The sequence below is a fragment of the Phacochoerus africanus genome, chromosome 3 (assembly GCF_016906955.1).
Source record: "Phacochoerus africanus isolate WHEZ1 chromosome 3, ROS_Pafr_v1, whole genome shotgun sequence".
NCBI classification, from domain to species: Eukaryota; Metazoa; Chordata; class Mammalia; order Artiodactyla; family Suidae; genus Phacochoerus; species Phacochoerus africanus.
Window position 1 is genome coordinate 138260778 of NC_062546.1, and position 13796 is coordinate 138274573.

Sequence of the window (13796 nt, forward strand, 5' to 3'; positions counted from 1 at the left end):
CTGTCGCTGTGGTGCAGGCCAGCAGCTATGGCTCTGATTTGGCCCCTAGCCTGGGAACTTCCATAATCCAGAGGTATAGCCCTAAAAAGCCAAAAAATAAAAAATAGAAAAAATTGAGGCTTAAAGGATGAGTAGGCATTTGCTATACTGATGAGTTAGGGTTGAGACAGGGTAGGGAGAAGCATTCTGGGCCAAGAAAATGGAGGCCTGAGAAAGCAAGAATATTTCTGGAGAAAAAGAAATTCAAGGAGAGCAGCAACAAAAGAGGGCATGGACTCATTAGAGAAAATAAGGTCATTTTCCTCCATGTATTTTATGAAGAAGCTGCTGGTTTAATACAGCCCTAGAGCTGGGTTGCTGGTAGTCACTACTTATCTCACCTTGTTTGTTCTACAAAATCAATCTCTTTGCAGGCACTATGCAGCCTAGTGCAAATTGAGTAAATTCAGAGCTTTAGTTTTCTCAAATATAATTTGGAGATAGTTCCGCTTTCACTGAACCATATATTTGAAGGATGAAATTAAAAGTAATAGCTGATATACTTCACTTCTCTGTTGTTTCTTATGCACCTATCCAGAGTAGTTCCTTACAAAACGTTATTTGAGCACCTGATACAGGCAAGCCCTTCATGAATTGCTAAGAATTTACTTGAATTTCCTTACACAGGAAATGTTTTCATTTAAGAAAGGAAAAGTCACTTATTTGGATCACTGCCTAATATATACTGTTAAGGAGGCACTGCTGTATTTGATTTACTCTTTTTTAAGCAAAATGTACTGAAATACTGTGTGTATATGCACATGTATACACACATATACATAAACAGCCATATATCTATATCTATATGTATATTTGCATGTATATACAAACAGTCCATAATTTATACATACACATTTTTTCATATTTTGTACTCCATTAAGAATTATGAATATTATAATAGGAAGTTTAGTATTTTCTTACCCTCATTCCTTCAAATCTAGATAAAGCTCTTAGAGGTCTTAAAGCTCTAAGTGTCCGAAGGGATTTAATGGGACCAAGGTCTGAGTAGCCAAGAGTGTTTGCGACTAAAGTAACCAAAGAAACCTACAAAAAAAATTTTTTTTTCATTAATCTCTTCAAGGAAATAATAAAGCATAAAGAGAAAAAGTCAATTTCAAAAAAAAAATCATTAAGAGCAGCTCAATAAGAACAATATGATTTTATATATAAAGTTATCTAGTCATTGCCTAAAAATAGGTAAGATGGATCCTTTTTTCAAGAAATAGATTTAAAGGAAAATTAACCCCAAATAAGAAGAAATAATAGAAGGAAAGTTATTTCTTATAGTTGAATAAAAATCACACATGCTTTTCACACTTTTGTAGCCAATGGTTTTGTACTTACTTATTCATTCTGAACATTTAATGAAAGCAACTATCAAAAAGTCAACTGGAATAAAGCCTAGGGCAAAGTGTGTGACTCTGAAGCTAAGTCGTAAGAGTGTGATACTCACTAAATCAATCTAAATCCTAGTATAAACCTTATTGAAAAGCATTCTGGGAGTTCCCATCATGGCACAGCAGAAACGAATCCAGATAGGAACTCTGAGGTTGTGGGTTTGATCTCTGGCCTCGCTCTGTGGATTAAGGGTCTGGCATTGCAGTGAGCTTTGGTGTAGGTCGCAGACATGTTGCTATGGCTCTGGTGTAGGCTGGCAGCTGTAGCTCCTATTAGATCCCTAGCCTGAGAACCTCCACATGCCGCACGTGTGGCCCTAAAAAGCAAAAAAAAAAAAAAAGAAAAGCATTTTGAAGATTCATGATTTTGAGATGGGACAAATTCTCCACAAAATTATTCTGCCCTACAATTTCTCAGAATTGACACCAAAGATCTTCCTGGTAGAAATTTGTGGGGGACAATCTCAATTATACTGAAGAGAACAGGAGAGTAGGTGATTTCACTGGCTTCCCAATTAACATATAAGAATATAAGACAAATAAGACTCTTTGTCATGTTAGACTCTCCACAATTACTGCAACCAGTAATAGAAATCTGCGTTCTTATCCTTAATTATCTCAGAAGAAAGAACAAGGACAGAACCAAAATCAATACACTTTGATGATGGAGCAGTGGATATATTTATTGGATCTGTAAATATATTCAGTCTCTGAATAAGTTCCATTTAAAATACCCATTGTTTTTACACCGCATGCAGCTGGAGGCAATGCCTAAGAACCATGTCTGGAATGCAGTTCTTCATTACAAATTAAGTGATGACTGAAAGACTGAAGTTTTCCAGGGAAGATTAAGAACAACTTAAGCATCTACTTCCTTATGTTTAACAACTGAAGAAGTAGAAAAATTTATTGTTCATAGGTTCACTGCTGGTGCTACTGGAAACAGATGAACTGAGTTTTAAACCAGGACATATTAGAGTGTTTTGTCATAAGGTAGTTATTTCTAAATGTCTCTCTCACTAAGTGTAAAATTATTATTTCTTTTTAAGTCCTCACGCTACATAACCAGCATTACTAATTAATCCTCACATCACTTTTAAATTCACTCAGACTTTCAGATCCATTATTTTCCACTTAAGAACACTTACAAAATTATGTGTACTTTTTAATCAGAATAAAAAGAACTCCTTTTTAATAAGAAAAAACAAAGTTCTAAAATGTCTATTATAATTTGACCAGTCCCCAAGGAAATGGTAAACCTGATCTCCAAACCACTGTTAAGTGAATGTTATGACATTGACTATTATATATGCATATTATTGAGAAAACTAAAGTATAGTTTGTAATTGAGAACATATATATGCCTATTATTTATTTATTTATGTATATATCTGCTTATGCATGATATAATGCCCATACTGAGGAATAATGCTCAAGCAAGTAAAAGTTTCAAATAATCAAGAAGCTCACAGAAATCAAAAAAGCCCATCTTCTGGGTATAAAACCAGATTAGTGGTTTTGAAACCTAAATGTGCACCAGAATCATCTGGAGGGCTTGTTACAAGTCTGCTGGGTCCCAACACCAAAGTTAATGAATTAGTGGGTCTTGGCTGGGTCCTGAGAACTGGCCTCTCTAACAAGTTTCCATTCACATGCACCAATGATGTTGGTTCAGGTATTAAACTTTGAGAGCAACTGTGCTAGATAGATACATTTCTCAATTTTAAGAAAGAAAAAAAATAATCACAGCTCCTCCCCCAAATCTGCACACCTAGATTTGCATCTCTATTAACAAGAATACTGAGTGGAGTTTTGCTCTGTTTCATTATAATATATATATGTACACACACACACATACATATACATATACAGACATCACACACATATATACATTTTTTTACTTAGCTTTTTTCAAAATATTAAATACTTCAATTTGAAGCTATATAACTTCCTTGAATTCTGCATATTACCCCTAAATATTGAGAATTTATATTTTCAAATACAAAAATAATTTCATTATCAAACAGCCGTATCTCTTTCTGAACTAAAAATAAATTCAGCTCTACTTGAAAACTTTTTTCTTAATCTAAAGATGAAAATAACTATATTTAGGATATATTTTTTGAAAGTTTTAAAATAGCTTAAATATTTTATAATAAACTTTAAAAGACCCAATCATATTTATAAGTTTAAGAGAAAAGAAATAATCTATATTCCTTCTCTTATTTCTTATTTTGGTTAGACTTTTTAAAAAAATATTATATTATAAAAGTATTCACCTTACCATTTATTTTTCTAGGTAATAACTATGTAACAAATATATAAAGGTAAATCAAAAAAATGAAATATTAAATCATTATTACAAAGTATAAAAAATTAGATTTCTCATAGAGGAAGCCTGAGAGAACATAGCTGATGTAATGTATACCCATGCCTTGGAAAAAAATGTTTTGGATCTATCTAAATATGATAATATACAACATCGGTGAAGGTTTTTCAGAACACTTAGTCATAAGAATAAATCCTCTTTAAAATTTATCCAAAAGTACCTACATCGACAATTAAGAAATCCAGCCAACACCATGCATTGGTGAAATAGGTTTTATAACCATATGCTACCCATTTTAGAAGCATTTCCAGAATGAAGATATAAGTAAATATCTTGTCAGCATACTCCAGGATAATCTTGATGGTCTTTTTCTTTTCAATATATATATCTTCAAAAGCCTGTGAAAATAATATTCAAATTTCTATTCATGCACAACTTAAGCTTATGATTTATGACAAAAAAATAGGAAATAAAATTCTGATAAAGAAACTACTGACATAGAATACTGTTATGGGCTAGCTGACTTTATTCTGGTTTATAGCTACTGTGTAGAACTTAGTTCTAGCCTTCTCACTAGTACAGGCAGCTGGTCACCAGAGGTCAAAAGAGGGTGCAAAAGAATGAAATTATTTATAATCCCCTAAAAGAATTGTGATCTGACACTTTCCAAGAGCTCCACTCATCTCCCCTTTTATCTCCCTTCAAATTAGATGAGTCCTAAGAATTTAAGCCATGATTCCAGAGTCATCCCTTCTTATAAATCTCTCTCAAGCTGCACTATCCTTTAACCCAGCAGTACAGGATTTAGAGCCTCTCCTTCAGTTCCTGTAAGCTTGTCATTCCCAGTGCCTAGCACTGTGTCAAGAACACAGAAGGAGTCAAGGAAAAGTTTTCTAAATGAATGAGTCCAATAGCGTAACAGGGCTGTAGAACACAGAAGAAAGTTTCTTCCTTTGAGTTTTTCACCAGTATTTTATTATTCATTACAAGCTTTAGCTCTTCAGATCACTATCACATTTATTCCACCAATGTGGCACCTTTCAACACTTTCCAAGAACTTTTAGTAAATGATAGATGATGATACTGAGGTCAGAGCCACAAGGTCATTGGGACATGATTTGAATGGACTTAAATAATTGAGCTCCCAGAAGCCACTGAAAATGGCTGCTGACCTACACAGGTCTACAGTATTAGAATTTTCTTTCAAGTTTAAACATTAATCACCTTGTTGGAGAAAATGAAAGCAAAAGGACCTGTAGCCTCAATGGTTAATACTGGATGCCTATCCATAGTCAAGGGCCTGTGACATTCTTATTTTTCTTATCCCAAGTTCTTCTATCAATACCTGATCCTTAGTACTTCTTGCAAAATGTTATTAATAATACTGAAGAAAATAGAGAAGTTGGGATAAAGAGAATGGACACACCCACTAAGATGCTAAGAGAAGACTCTAGCAGCTGGCAGAGGTTCTGAAAGTCAATGTAGCTGAAATGCAAGAACTGAAATCCAGTCCTCAAAAATTTCCTGCTTCCCTTCTCCAAGTTCTGGAGGAACGGGGCAAACTACCTAAACAGAAACCCTGACAATGCCTCAGTCCTTTAAATGCAAAGACAAGGAAAAGGCTTGACTACAAAGAAAAGCACACCTTGCTTCAACCAGTGCCAGGGCCTCAAACAAGATTCTGCTGCAGGGCTCCTACTTTCAAGGACTACTTTTGTGGATCTGGGAACAAGAAGGCAAGGAGTTCACTGTGCGAGCTCTGCCTGATTTGGGGCATGGGCTTTTCTGTTACTCATTTCCATCACTACCCATCTATTTCTACCTAGTGAGTTCCCCCCTTTCTGAGGAGTCTGAAGAGTCATGGAAAGATATTTCAGTTGATTTTAGCCTTCAGTTATGACTCTGTTATTTACTAGCTTTGGGACACAAAGTAACTTTTAAAATTCTGCCCCCAACTTTCTCATTGGTAAAATGAGTAAAATACCATAATCTCACAAGATATTTGAAAATAAAAAAGAAAATCTATATAAAGATCTTGAAACACAAAAATATGTACTAAATTTGAGCTATTACTTTTATTTTTATCATTAATTAAGGTATTATTACTTAATTAAAGTATTTTAAAAATCTAGTTCAATTAGCAAACTTGAGGAGTGAAAAATACCAGTTTCTTGAGATATCTCTCCCTTTCCTTTTAGGATGCATTCAAATTTCAGCTTTGAGAATGCCTCTGCCCCCAATGTCTTCTTTTTTTTTTTTGCTTTTTAGGGCTGTGCTCATGGCACATGGAAGTTCCCAGGCTAGGGGCTGAATCAGAGCTATAGATGCTGGCCTATGCACAGCCACAGCAATGTGGGATCTTAGCCACATCTGTGACCTATACCACAGCTCACGGCAATGCCAGATCCCTAACCCACTGAATGAGGCCAGGGATTGAACCTGTATCCTCAAGGATACTAGCAGGATTTGTTTCCATGTACCACAATGGGAACTCCCTTTTTTTTTTTTTTTAATTTTCCCACTGTACAGCAAGGGGGTCAGGTTATCCTTACATGTATACATTATAATTACATTTTTCCCCCACCCTTTCTTCTGTTGCAACATGAGTATCTAGACAAAGTTCTCAATGCTATTCAGCAGGATCTCCTTGTAAATCTATTCTAAGTTGTGTCTGATAAGCCCAAGCTCCCGATCCCTCCCACTCCCTCCCCCTCCCATCAGGCAGCCACAAGTCTCTTCTCCAAGTCCATGATTTTCTTTTCTGAGGAGATGTTCATTTGTGCTGAATATTAGGTTCCAGTTATAAGTGATATCATATGGTATTTGTCTTTGTCTTTCTGGCTCATTTCACTCAGTAGGAGATTCTCTAGCTCCATCCATGTTGCTGCAAATGGCATTATGTCATTCTTTTTTATGGCTGAGTAGTATTCCATTGTGTATATATACCACCTCTTCCGAATCCAATCATCTGTCGATGGACATTTGGGTTGTTTCCATGTCCTGGCTATTGTGAATAGTGCTGCAATGAACATGCGGGTGCACGTGTCTCTTTTAAGTAGAGTTTTGTCCGGATAGATGCCCAAGAGTGGGATTGCGGGGTCATATGGAAGTTCTATGTATAGATTTCTAAGGTATCTCCAAACTGTTCTCCATAGTGGCTGTACCAGTTTACATTCCCACCAACAGTGTAGGAGGGTTCCCTTTTCTCCACAGCCCCTCCAGCACTTGTTCTTTGTGGATTTATTAATGATGGCCATTCTGACTGGTGTGAGGTGATATCTCATGGTAGTTTTGATTTGCATTTCTCTTACAACCAGCGATGTCGAGCAGGAACTCCCTTTTTTAGACATTTTGAACAAGGGATAATTCTAACCTTTTCTTTAATATTTTGTAATCTTTCTAAAAGTCTTGGTTTACATATGTGACTCAGCATGACTCATGAACTTCCTCAGTTATTAGGAATATGAGAAAATGTAGAAAGTTATCAAGATTCCTACTTCCATTCCATCAGATGAGCAGTGTTTTTCTTAGTACATCTTCTTGTTTTTTAGACAGGAAATTTGTTGGGAGAGACAATGCATTGTGACCCCGAGCACTTTTGCAAGTTCTTGTTGGATATGCCAAGAACACAAGGCCCTGACTGCTCTTTATCTAGGTCATTTCCCAGGGTTGTTTTTGCTATAAGCAACCTTGAAGGATGGGGTAGTATCTCCTTCTGGGACAAAGAGCAAGGTTGCTGTTTGCCATAAAAGGATGGTTTCCCTAAGCTCAGTGCACCTCAGCTATGATGCTAACCCAGTGTGTATGCAATGCTCATTTAGGTCCCTATTGTGCCCCCATAGGACTTGGGGACAAAGGAAACCAACACACATATGCTCAGGTTCATGCTGCTTTCTATGCCATGAGAAATGAAGTCTTTTGTCTGACTCGGAAATCTCCCATATGGTTGCATCCATGAAACAGAAACCAGGTCCACAGATTGTCTTTGAGGAAACCTATAAAGTTCTTGGGTATTCTGTTTGTAGTAAAATGGAATTCCCAGTGGAATCTTCAGCTGGAACTAGGCTTCTAATGGCTTATCTCTATTAGTGTCAGCAGGAGAGAAAAACAAGAAAAGGCTCAGGGAGCTTTTTACTCTACAAGTTCCCTTTCACACACCATAGAAGGTGTTAGGCACATGTACCAGAATGAGAAACCTATCCCATTCTCACCTAAAACCACAGTCTGTTTTCCCTTATGTAAGATGCTTTATGAGCTGATGCTGCCTATCTTTGTCACCATATCTTTGGTCACCACCCACCTCCCTGGATTTGCTCTTACTCCCACGATACTTTCTATAGTTTGGAGACTTTTCATTTCCTGAACATGTCATGCTATTCTATGCTTTGTTCCCCTCAGGCCATCTTCCTGGCTGGAAAATTCCTATTCACCTCTCTGAAATTCCAAACGGACAACTCTTCTTGCTCCACAGCTTAATCATGTATATACCTCACTTACAAACACATTTCAGCTCTGTTATCACTAGTGCCTCTTGTTTCCCTAATGTTCCCTATGCTCCTTGAGGAAAGTACCTGGATCTTATCCATCTCTGCATTTAGGGCAGCAAGAATAATGCCTGGCATGTAGTAAATATTTACTGAGCTAACTAAACTTTTGTCCTTGGTACCAATCATAGGATTAATTTTTAAGTAAAACAGATTGTCATGATATTTTTATCCTCCAACTCATTTATTAAAAATACTGACTTAGGAGCTCCCTTTGTGGCTCAGTAGTTAACCAATGTGACTGGTATCCATGAGGATGTGGGTTCAATCCCTGGCTTTGCTCAGAGGGTTAAGGATCCAGTGTTGCAGTGAGTTGCTGTGTAGGTCACAGAGGTGGTTCAGACCTGGCGTTGCTGTGGCTGTGGTGTAGGCTGGCAGCTATAGCTCCAATTTGACCCCTAGCCTAGGCACCTCCGTTTGCCGCAGGTGCGGCCCTAAAAAAAAAAAAAAAAAATACCTGACTTAATCTATTTAAGCCTTAGGTGTTAGATGACTTACCAGAGCACCACTGCTGAGCAGGATCATGAGAACAATGAAGCTTTCAAACCAACTGTGCTCAACGATCCTGTAGCAGGTTTTCCTGATATTCCACCAGATTTTTCCTCTCCCTGATTCTATGTTCACTTGGCAGCATGGGAACCTCCGTACACAACCTGGCAAAAAAGACATGCATGTCAAATCTGAATTTATTTTTCAGAATAAATAAAATACTTAAAATACATTATTTAATGTAAAGTGCTCCCTACAATAGTTCCTCAACCAATTTCTAGCACTCATACCTAAAGCTTCAGATGGTTTCAACTTGGATGTTTCCTCCTCTTATATCCTAACTCTCATGGTGTTCTCTTAATACCTGTCAGTAATTTCTAACATGGGACATATTCACGTTTTCTGTACTGCCCTAGTTTCTTACTTAAACCACTTATTGTTTTTTTTATTATTGCAATCCTAATGTAATCCTAACCCAGATACAAAATGAGTACTAAATAATTATTGATGAATGAATGAGTTAAAGTCTTAAAACAAAGATGCATTTCAGGGCCTTCTTGATGTGAATTTAGTCTACAATCTGGTGTTGCTTCAACTTCTCTATAAAAAAAACCCTTGGAGAAATAGCATTCTAGGTAATATTTTAAAAATTAGTGGAAGGTCCTATAATTCATTTAAAAAGGAAGAAATCTTGCTTAGAAGATGCAGATGACATTGTCTCAAGTAGTATAAGTAAAAAACAAATCTGACTTGGGATCCTAGATGTAAAACACACTGCTTAAAAAAACCCTGAGGAGTATTTTATTTAAAAATTTTTAGGTTTATTCATTAATATCCCCATCAAATATTTATTGAGTAGGCTTTTTACTCAGCTGTGTACATGTACATAGTTTCTTCTTCTCAAGAAACCTATTTGTGGTTTTTGGTTAGGCAGCTAGATATAGAAATAAATGACTATAACTGAATAAGGCAACTAAAATGTTGCAGATATGCTGGAGTTATTTTGGTAGCATGAAAGAAGGTCACCTACCCTGACTTATTTGTTGAGAAAGTGAGGTCAGAGGAGGTTTTCTGGAAGAGGTGGGGCCTGAATTGAACCAAAGTATTAGCCAAAAAAGTTTGGGTGGAATTCCAGGCCAAGAGACAGCAAAATGTGTTGTATACAGGAATCACAAGCAGTTCAGAATTGTGAGGAAAGTAAAGTGTGCACAAGGGGCATGGATGAGACATGAGGAAGAGAAACTGGTCAGACTATAGAAGGAATTTTCCCCTACCCTAAAGAGTTTAGTCCATATCCTATGTCCTAATGAGGAGCAAGTGGACAGTTGTAAGGAGAAAATGATATATAGGAAGACTGTAATTTAAGTAGATGTCTCCAACAGCTGTGGAGGATAAATTGGAAGAGAAGAAAAAAGAGGGTGGGGGGAAAAGAAAGACCAGAGCTAGAAAGCCATTTAGGGTTCTGGTTCAGTATCCCCAGCAAGAAGTATAGATCAGGTCAACTTAGGAACTTCAGCAACAACAGAATCAAGACATATCTGGCAGATAAAATCAGTGCATTTGGTGACTGATTGGATATGGGATGTAAGTGGAAGGGAGAAGCCCATACAACTGGGTAGATGTTAGCAGTAAAATGAAGACTACGTGAACAGGTGCTGCTTGGGGGTTAGTGAGTTTCAGATGCCAATGAAAACTCTAAATACAGATATCCTGTAGATATTTGGAGTGTGACTCTGAAGCTCAGGGAAAAAGTCTGGGCTGGAAAAGAATGTATAGAAATTATGAGTATATATGTCCCTGTCAGCTGAAATCAAGACAGTTCTTGAAGTCACACACAAAACAAGAATGTAGGGTGAGGAGAGAAAAGGATTAAGTCTGGAATATTCTGGAATGGCAGCATTAAGAGACAGCACCTGGAGCCAGCTCCTACTGGCTCATGACAATTTATTGTTGTCATAAAATTTTGCTAGCCTATTGTTAAATGCAGCTGTTATCAAAAATTAAATTGTATACATTTAGAAATAGAACTGAATTTTAAAAAGGTGATAAAGGGAGTTCCCATCATGGTGCAGTGGAAACGAATCTGATTAGGAACCATGAGGTTGGTGGGTTTGATCCCTGGCCTCGCTCAGTGGGTTAAGGATCTGGCATTGCCATGAGCTGTGGTGTAGGTTGCAGATGCAGCTCGGATCTGGCATTGCTGTGGCTCTGCTTAGGCTGGCGGCAACAGCTCCGGTTAGAGCCCTAGCCTGGAAACCTCCAAATGCTGTGGGTGTGGCACTAAAATGACAAAAAGACTAAAAAATAAAATAAATAAAATAAATTTAGTGATAAATACTAAAAACAGATAAATCGATTTTTTAGTGTAGAGTTAAGAAAGTAATGGAGAAAATGTTTATAAAATAGTAAAAGTATGCCATGTTGTAGCCATTATATTGTGAATAGCACAAAAAATTGGGGAATTGAGGAAACAGACATTCATTATTCAAGTTCTGTTATTTGATTCAGCGGAGATTTGTTCACACCAGCGATGAATGAGTCAGATTGCCACACAGAGCCTCTTCGTTTCACTCTCACCTTACTGACATAAGTGAAAATGCCAACCAACCATTCAGGTTAAAACTAGATTTGCTCATCCATTGCGATCCTTGCTGTTTACAAGTACAAAATTCATCAAAAGCATCCTGTGAGAACCAACTGGCTACATAATGTTCAATGAAGAATGTTGATAATATTATTTGTAAAATGTGTACCACATATCTTTTATATCAGTAAAATTTATAGTAAGTGGATGCATGTATGAATAATTTCTTTATCCCCCCCACCAAAAAACCAACTGTGTGTGTGTGTGTGTTTGTGTGTGTGTGTGTTTTAGGAGGACCACACCTGTGGCACATGGAGGTTCCAACAGGCTAGGAGTTGAATTGGAGCTACAGCTGACAGCCTATGCCACAGCCACAGCAATGCCAGATCTGAGCAGTGTCTGCGACCTACACCACAGCTCATGGCAATGCTGGATCCTTAACCCACTGAGCAAGGCCAGGGATTGAACCTGCATCCTCATCTCATGGATCCTAGTCAGATTTGTTTCTGCTGAGCCACAATGGGAACTCCGAAACCAACTTTTTATTGATGTACAGTTGATTTACCACGTTGTGTTAGTTTCAGGGGTAGAGCATAGTGATTCAATTTCAGATTCTTTTCCATGTTAGGTTATTAGAAGACACTGAATATGGTTCCCTGTGCCATAGAGTAGGTACTTATTATTTATCTATCTTATATATGTAGTGTCTATACTTTCTTTTTCTTGGAGAATTGCTTGTTCAACATTTACTGATCCACCACCAGGATAGGTAGGAGAAGAGAAGACCCTAAGGAGGTAACAGAGCAGAGGTTGGGGAAACATGAGAAACTGCAGGAAAAGTAAAGGAGGAAAGAATTTCTTGAAGAACTGGTGAAGAGAGCTATGACCAAGACAGGATCAGAAAGATAATGACTGAACATTTTTAAAAATTAAAGTTGATTAAAAAAATAGATAATCGAAATTACTTTAAAGAAAAGGAAGAACTTAAAAAGAGGAGCTACAGTTAATTCTTAAAAATTTTAGATGAAACACCTCATTTGGAGGAGGGTAGAAGATGGGAGAGGAAATCAATAGCACTCTTTAGGTACTTATTTCACAAGTTTTCAAATTAGTCACTTTAAAATCTTTCTTTTCTGCAAAATAATATATTTCATTAAAATATTGAGTCTATCAAGTAATAACTTCATATAATCATAAACAGTATGTCTTGAAACAACAAAGCTAGAATCCTCTTGATGGATTACATTTTTTTGGACAATGATTTTTTTATGGCTTCTTTTATGATTCTGAGGTAAAATTAGTTTATTGATTCTTAATACAAAGTATCTCCTAGCACTTTAATTTCCAGCTTCATAGAAATGTAGCAAGCTATGTTTTTCCTCCAAGTCTCTGACATTTTTCCTATCATGTATATTTGATGTGCTCCTGTTCCTTCTCTTCAGAAGTATCTAAGTTCCCAGAAGGCTAAACTGTGCCTGTCATGCCCTTTCTTTCTGTTCACAGTACAGACTGCAGTCCTCTCCACACCTTCATGTGCTGGTTGACCTAAAAGACACAGTTCCTCCACAAAGAGTTCTAAAACCACCTAAACATCATTCATGATCTGAAGGGTCATACCTTTGTGAATTCTAGATTTACACAAAGATTGGATGAAAAGGAAAATAAAACCCAACAAGGTGAATGGAAAGTATACACATGGCTTCATTTATGCAACATCAATTAATTACAATTTACATGATCTCAGCCCTGAATTTATCTTCATTGTATCTACAATCCTTACATATGAAATGCATTTAGTAAAGAAAGAATATTTTATAAAATTATATGAAAAAATAGTAAAAGGGTAAGGTCAAAAATTGACTCCCAGAGAATTTCTTTCAGGGCAAAAGAAAACACCAGAGAGAGTGGAAAAATTTTAAATGGAATTTTTTTTTTTTTAACATTAACTTAATGCTTGAGGTTTTAGAATATACCTCAAACTTAAAGATCTTGTACAGAAGAGAATCCATCTGCCTCAAGCATAATTACCAGAGGAGAAAGTTCTCTCTGGTTAAGAAAATTTTACAATTTGGGTTTTATTTTTTCAGTCTTTTTTTTTTTTTTCTTGCTTTTTAGGGCTGCACCCATGGCATATGGAGGGTTCCTAGGCTAGGGGTCAAATAGGAGCTGCAGTTGCTGGCCTATGACGCCACAGCCACAGCAATTCCAGATCCAAGTCTACAGCCTACATCACAGCTCAGTGCAATGCCAGATTCTTAACCCACTGAGCAAGGCCAGGGATCAGACCCACAACCTGGATTCTAGGTGGATTCATTACCACTGAGCCATGATGGGAACTCCCTATTTTTGTTAGTCTTAACATTAAAGAAAAATATTATTTTTATGATTGAGGCAAGAAAAGGCACTATATATTC

At 36.9% G+C, this 13796-nt stretch overlaps 1 protein-coding gene and 1 long non-coding RNA gene across 2 annotated transcripts in view; one reads left to right on the plus strand and one right to left on the minus strand.

Moving 5' to 3' along the window:
* The window catches only part of LOC125123254 (uncharacterized), a 105841-nt gene that overhangs the window by 75536 nt on the left and 16509 nt on the right, over positions 1-13796 (plus strand). The window lies entirely within an intron of this gene.
* Positions 1-13796, minus strand: part of SCN9A (sodium voltage-gated channel alpha subunit 9) — a 162803-nt gene that overhangs the window by 24499 nt on the left and 124508 nt on the right. The window contains exons 19-21 of the mRNA XM_047772799.1: positions 8808-8962; positions 3990-4163; positions 961-1083 (exon numbers count right to left, since the gene is read on the minus strand). Coding sequence (XP_047628755.1) covers positions 961-1083; positions 3990-4163; positions 8808-8962 — 452 coding nt within the window. The remainder of the gene's footprint in view (positions 1-960; positions 1084-3989; positions 4164-8807; positions 8963-13796) is intronic.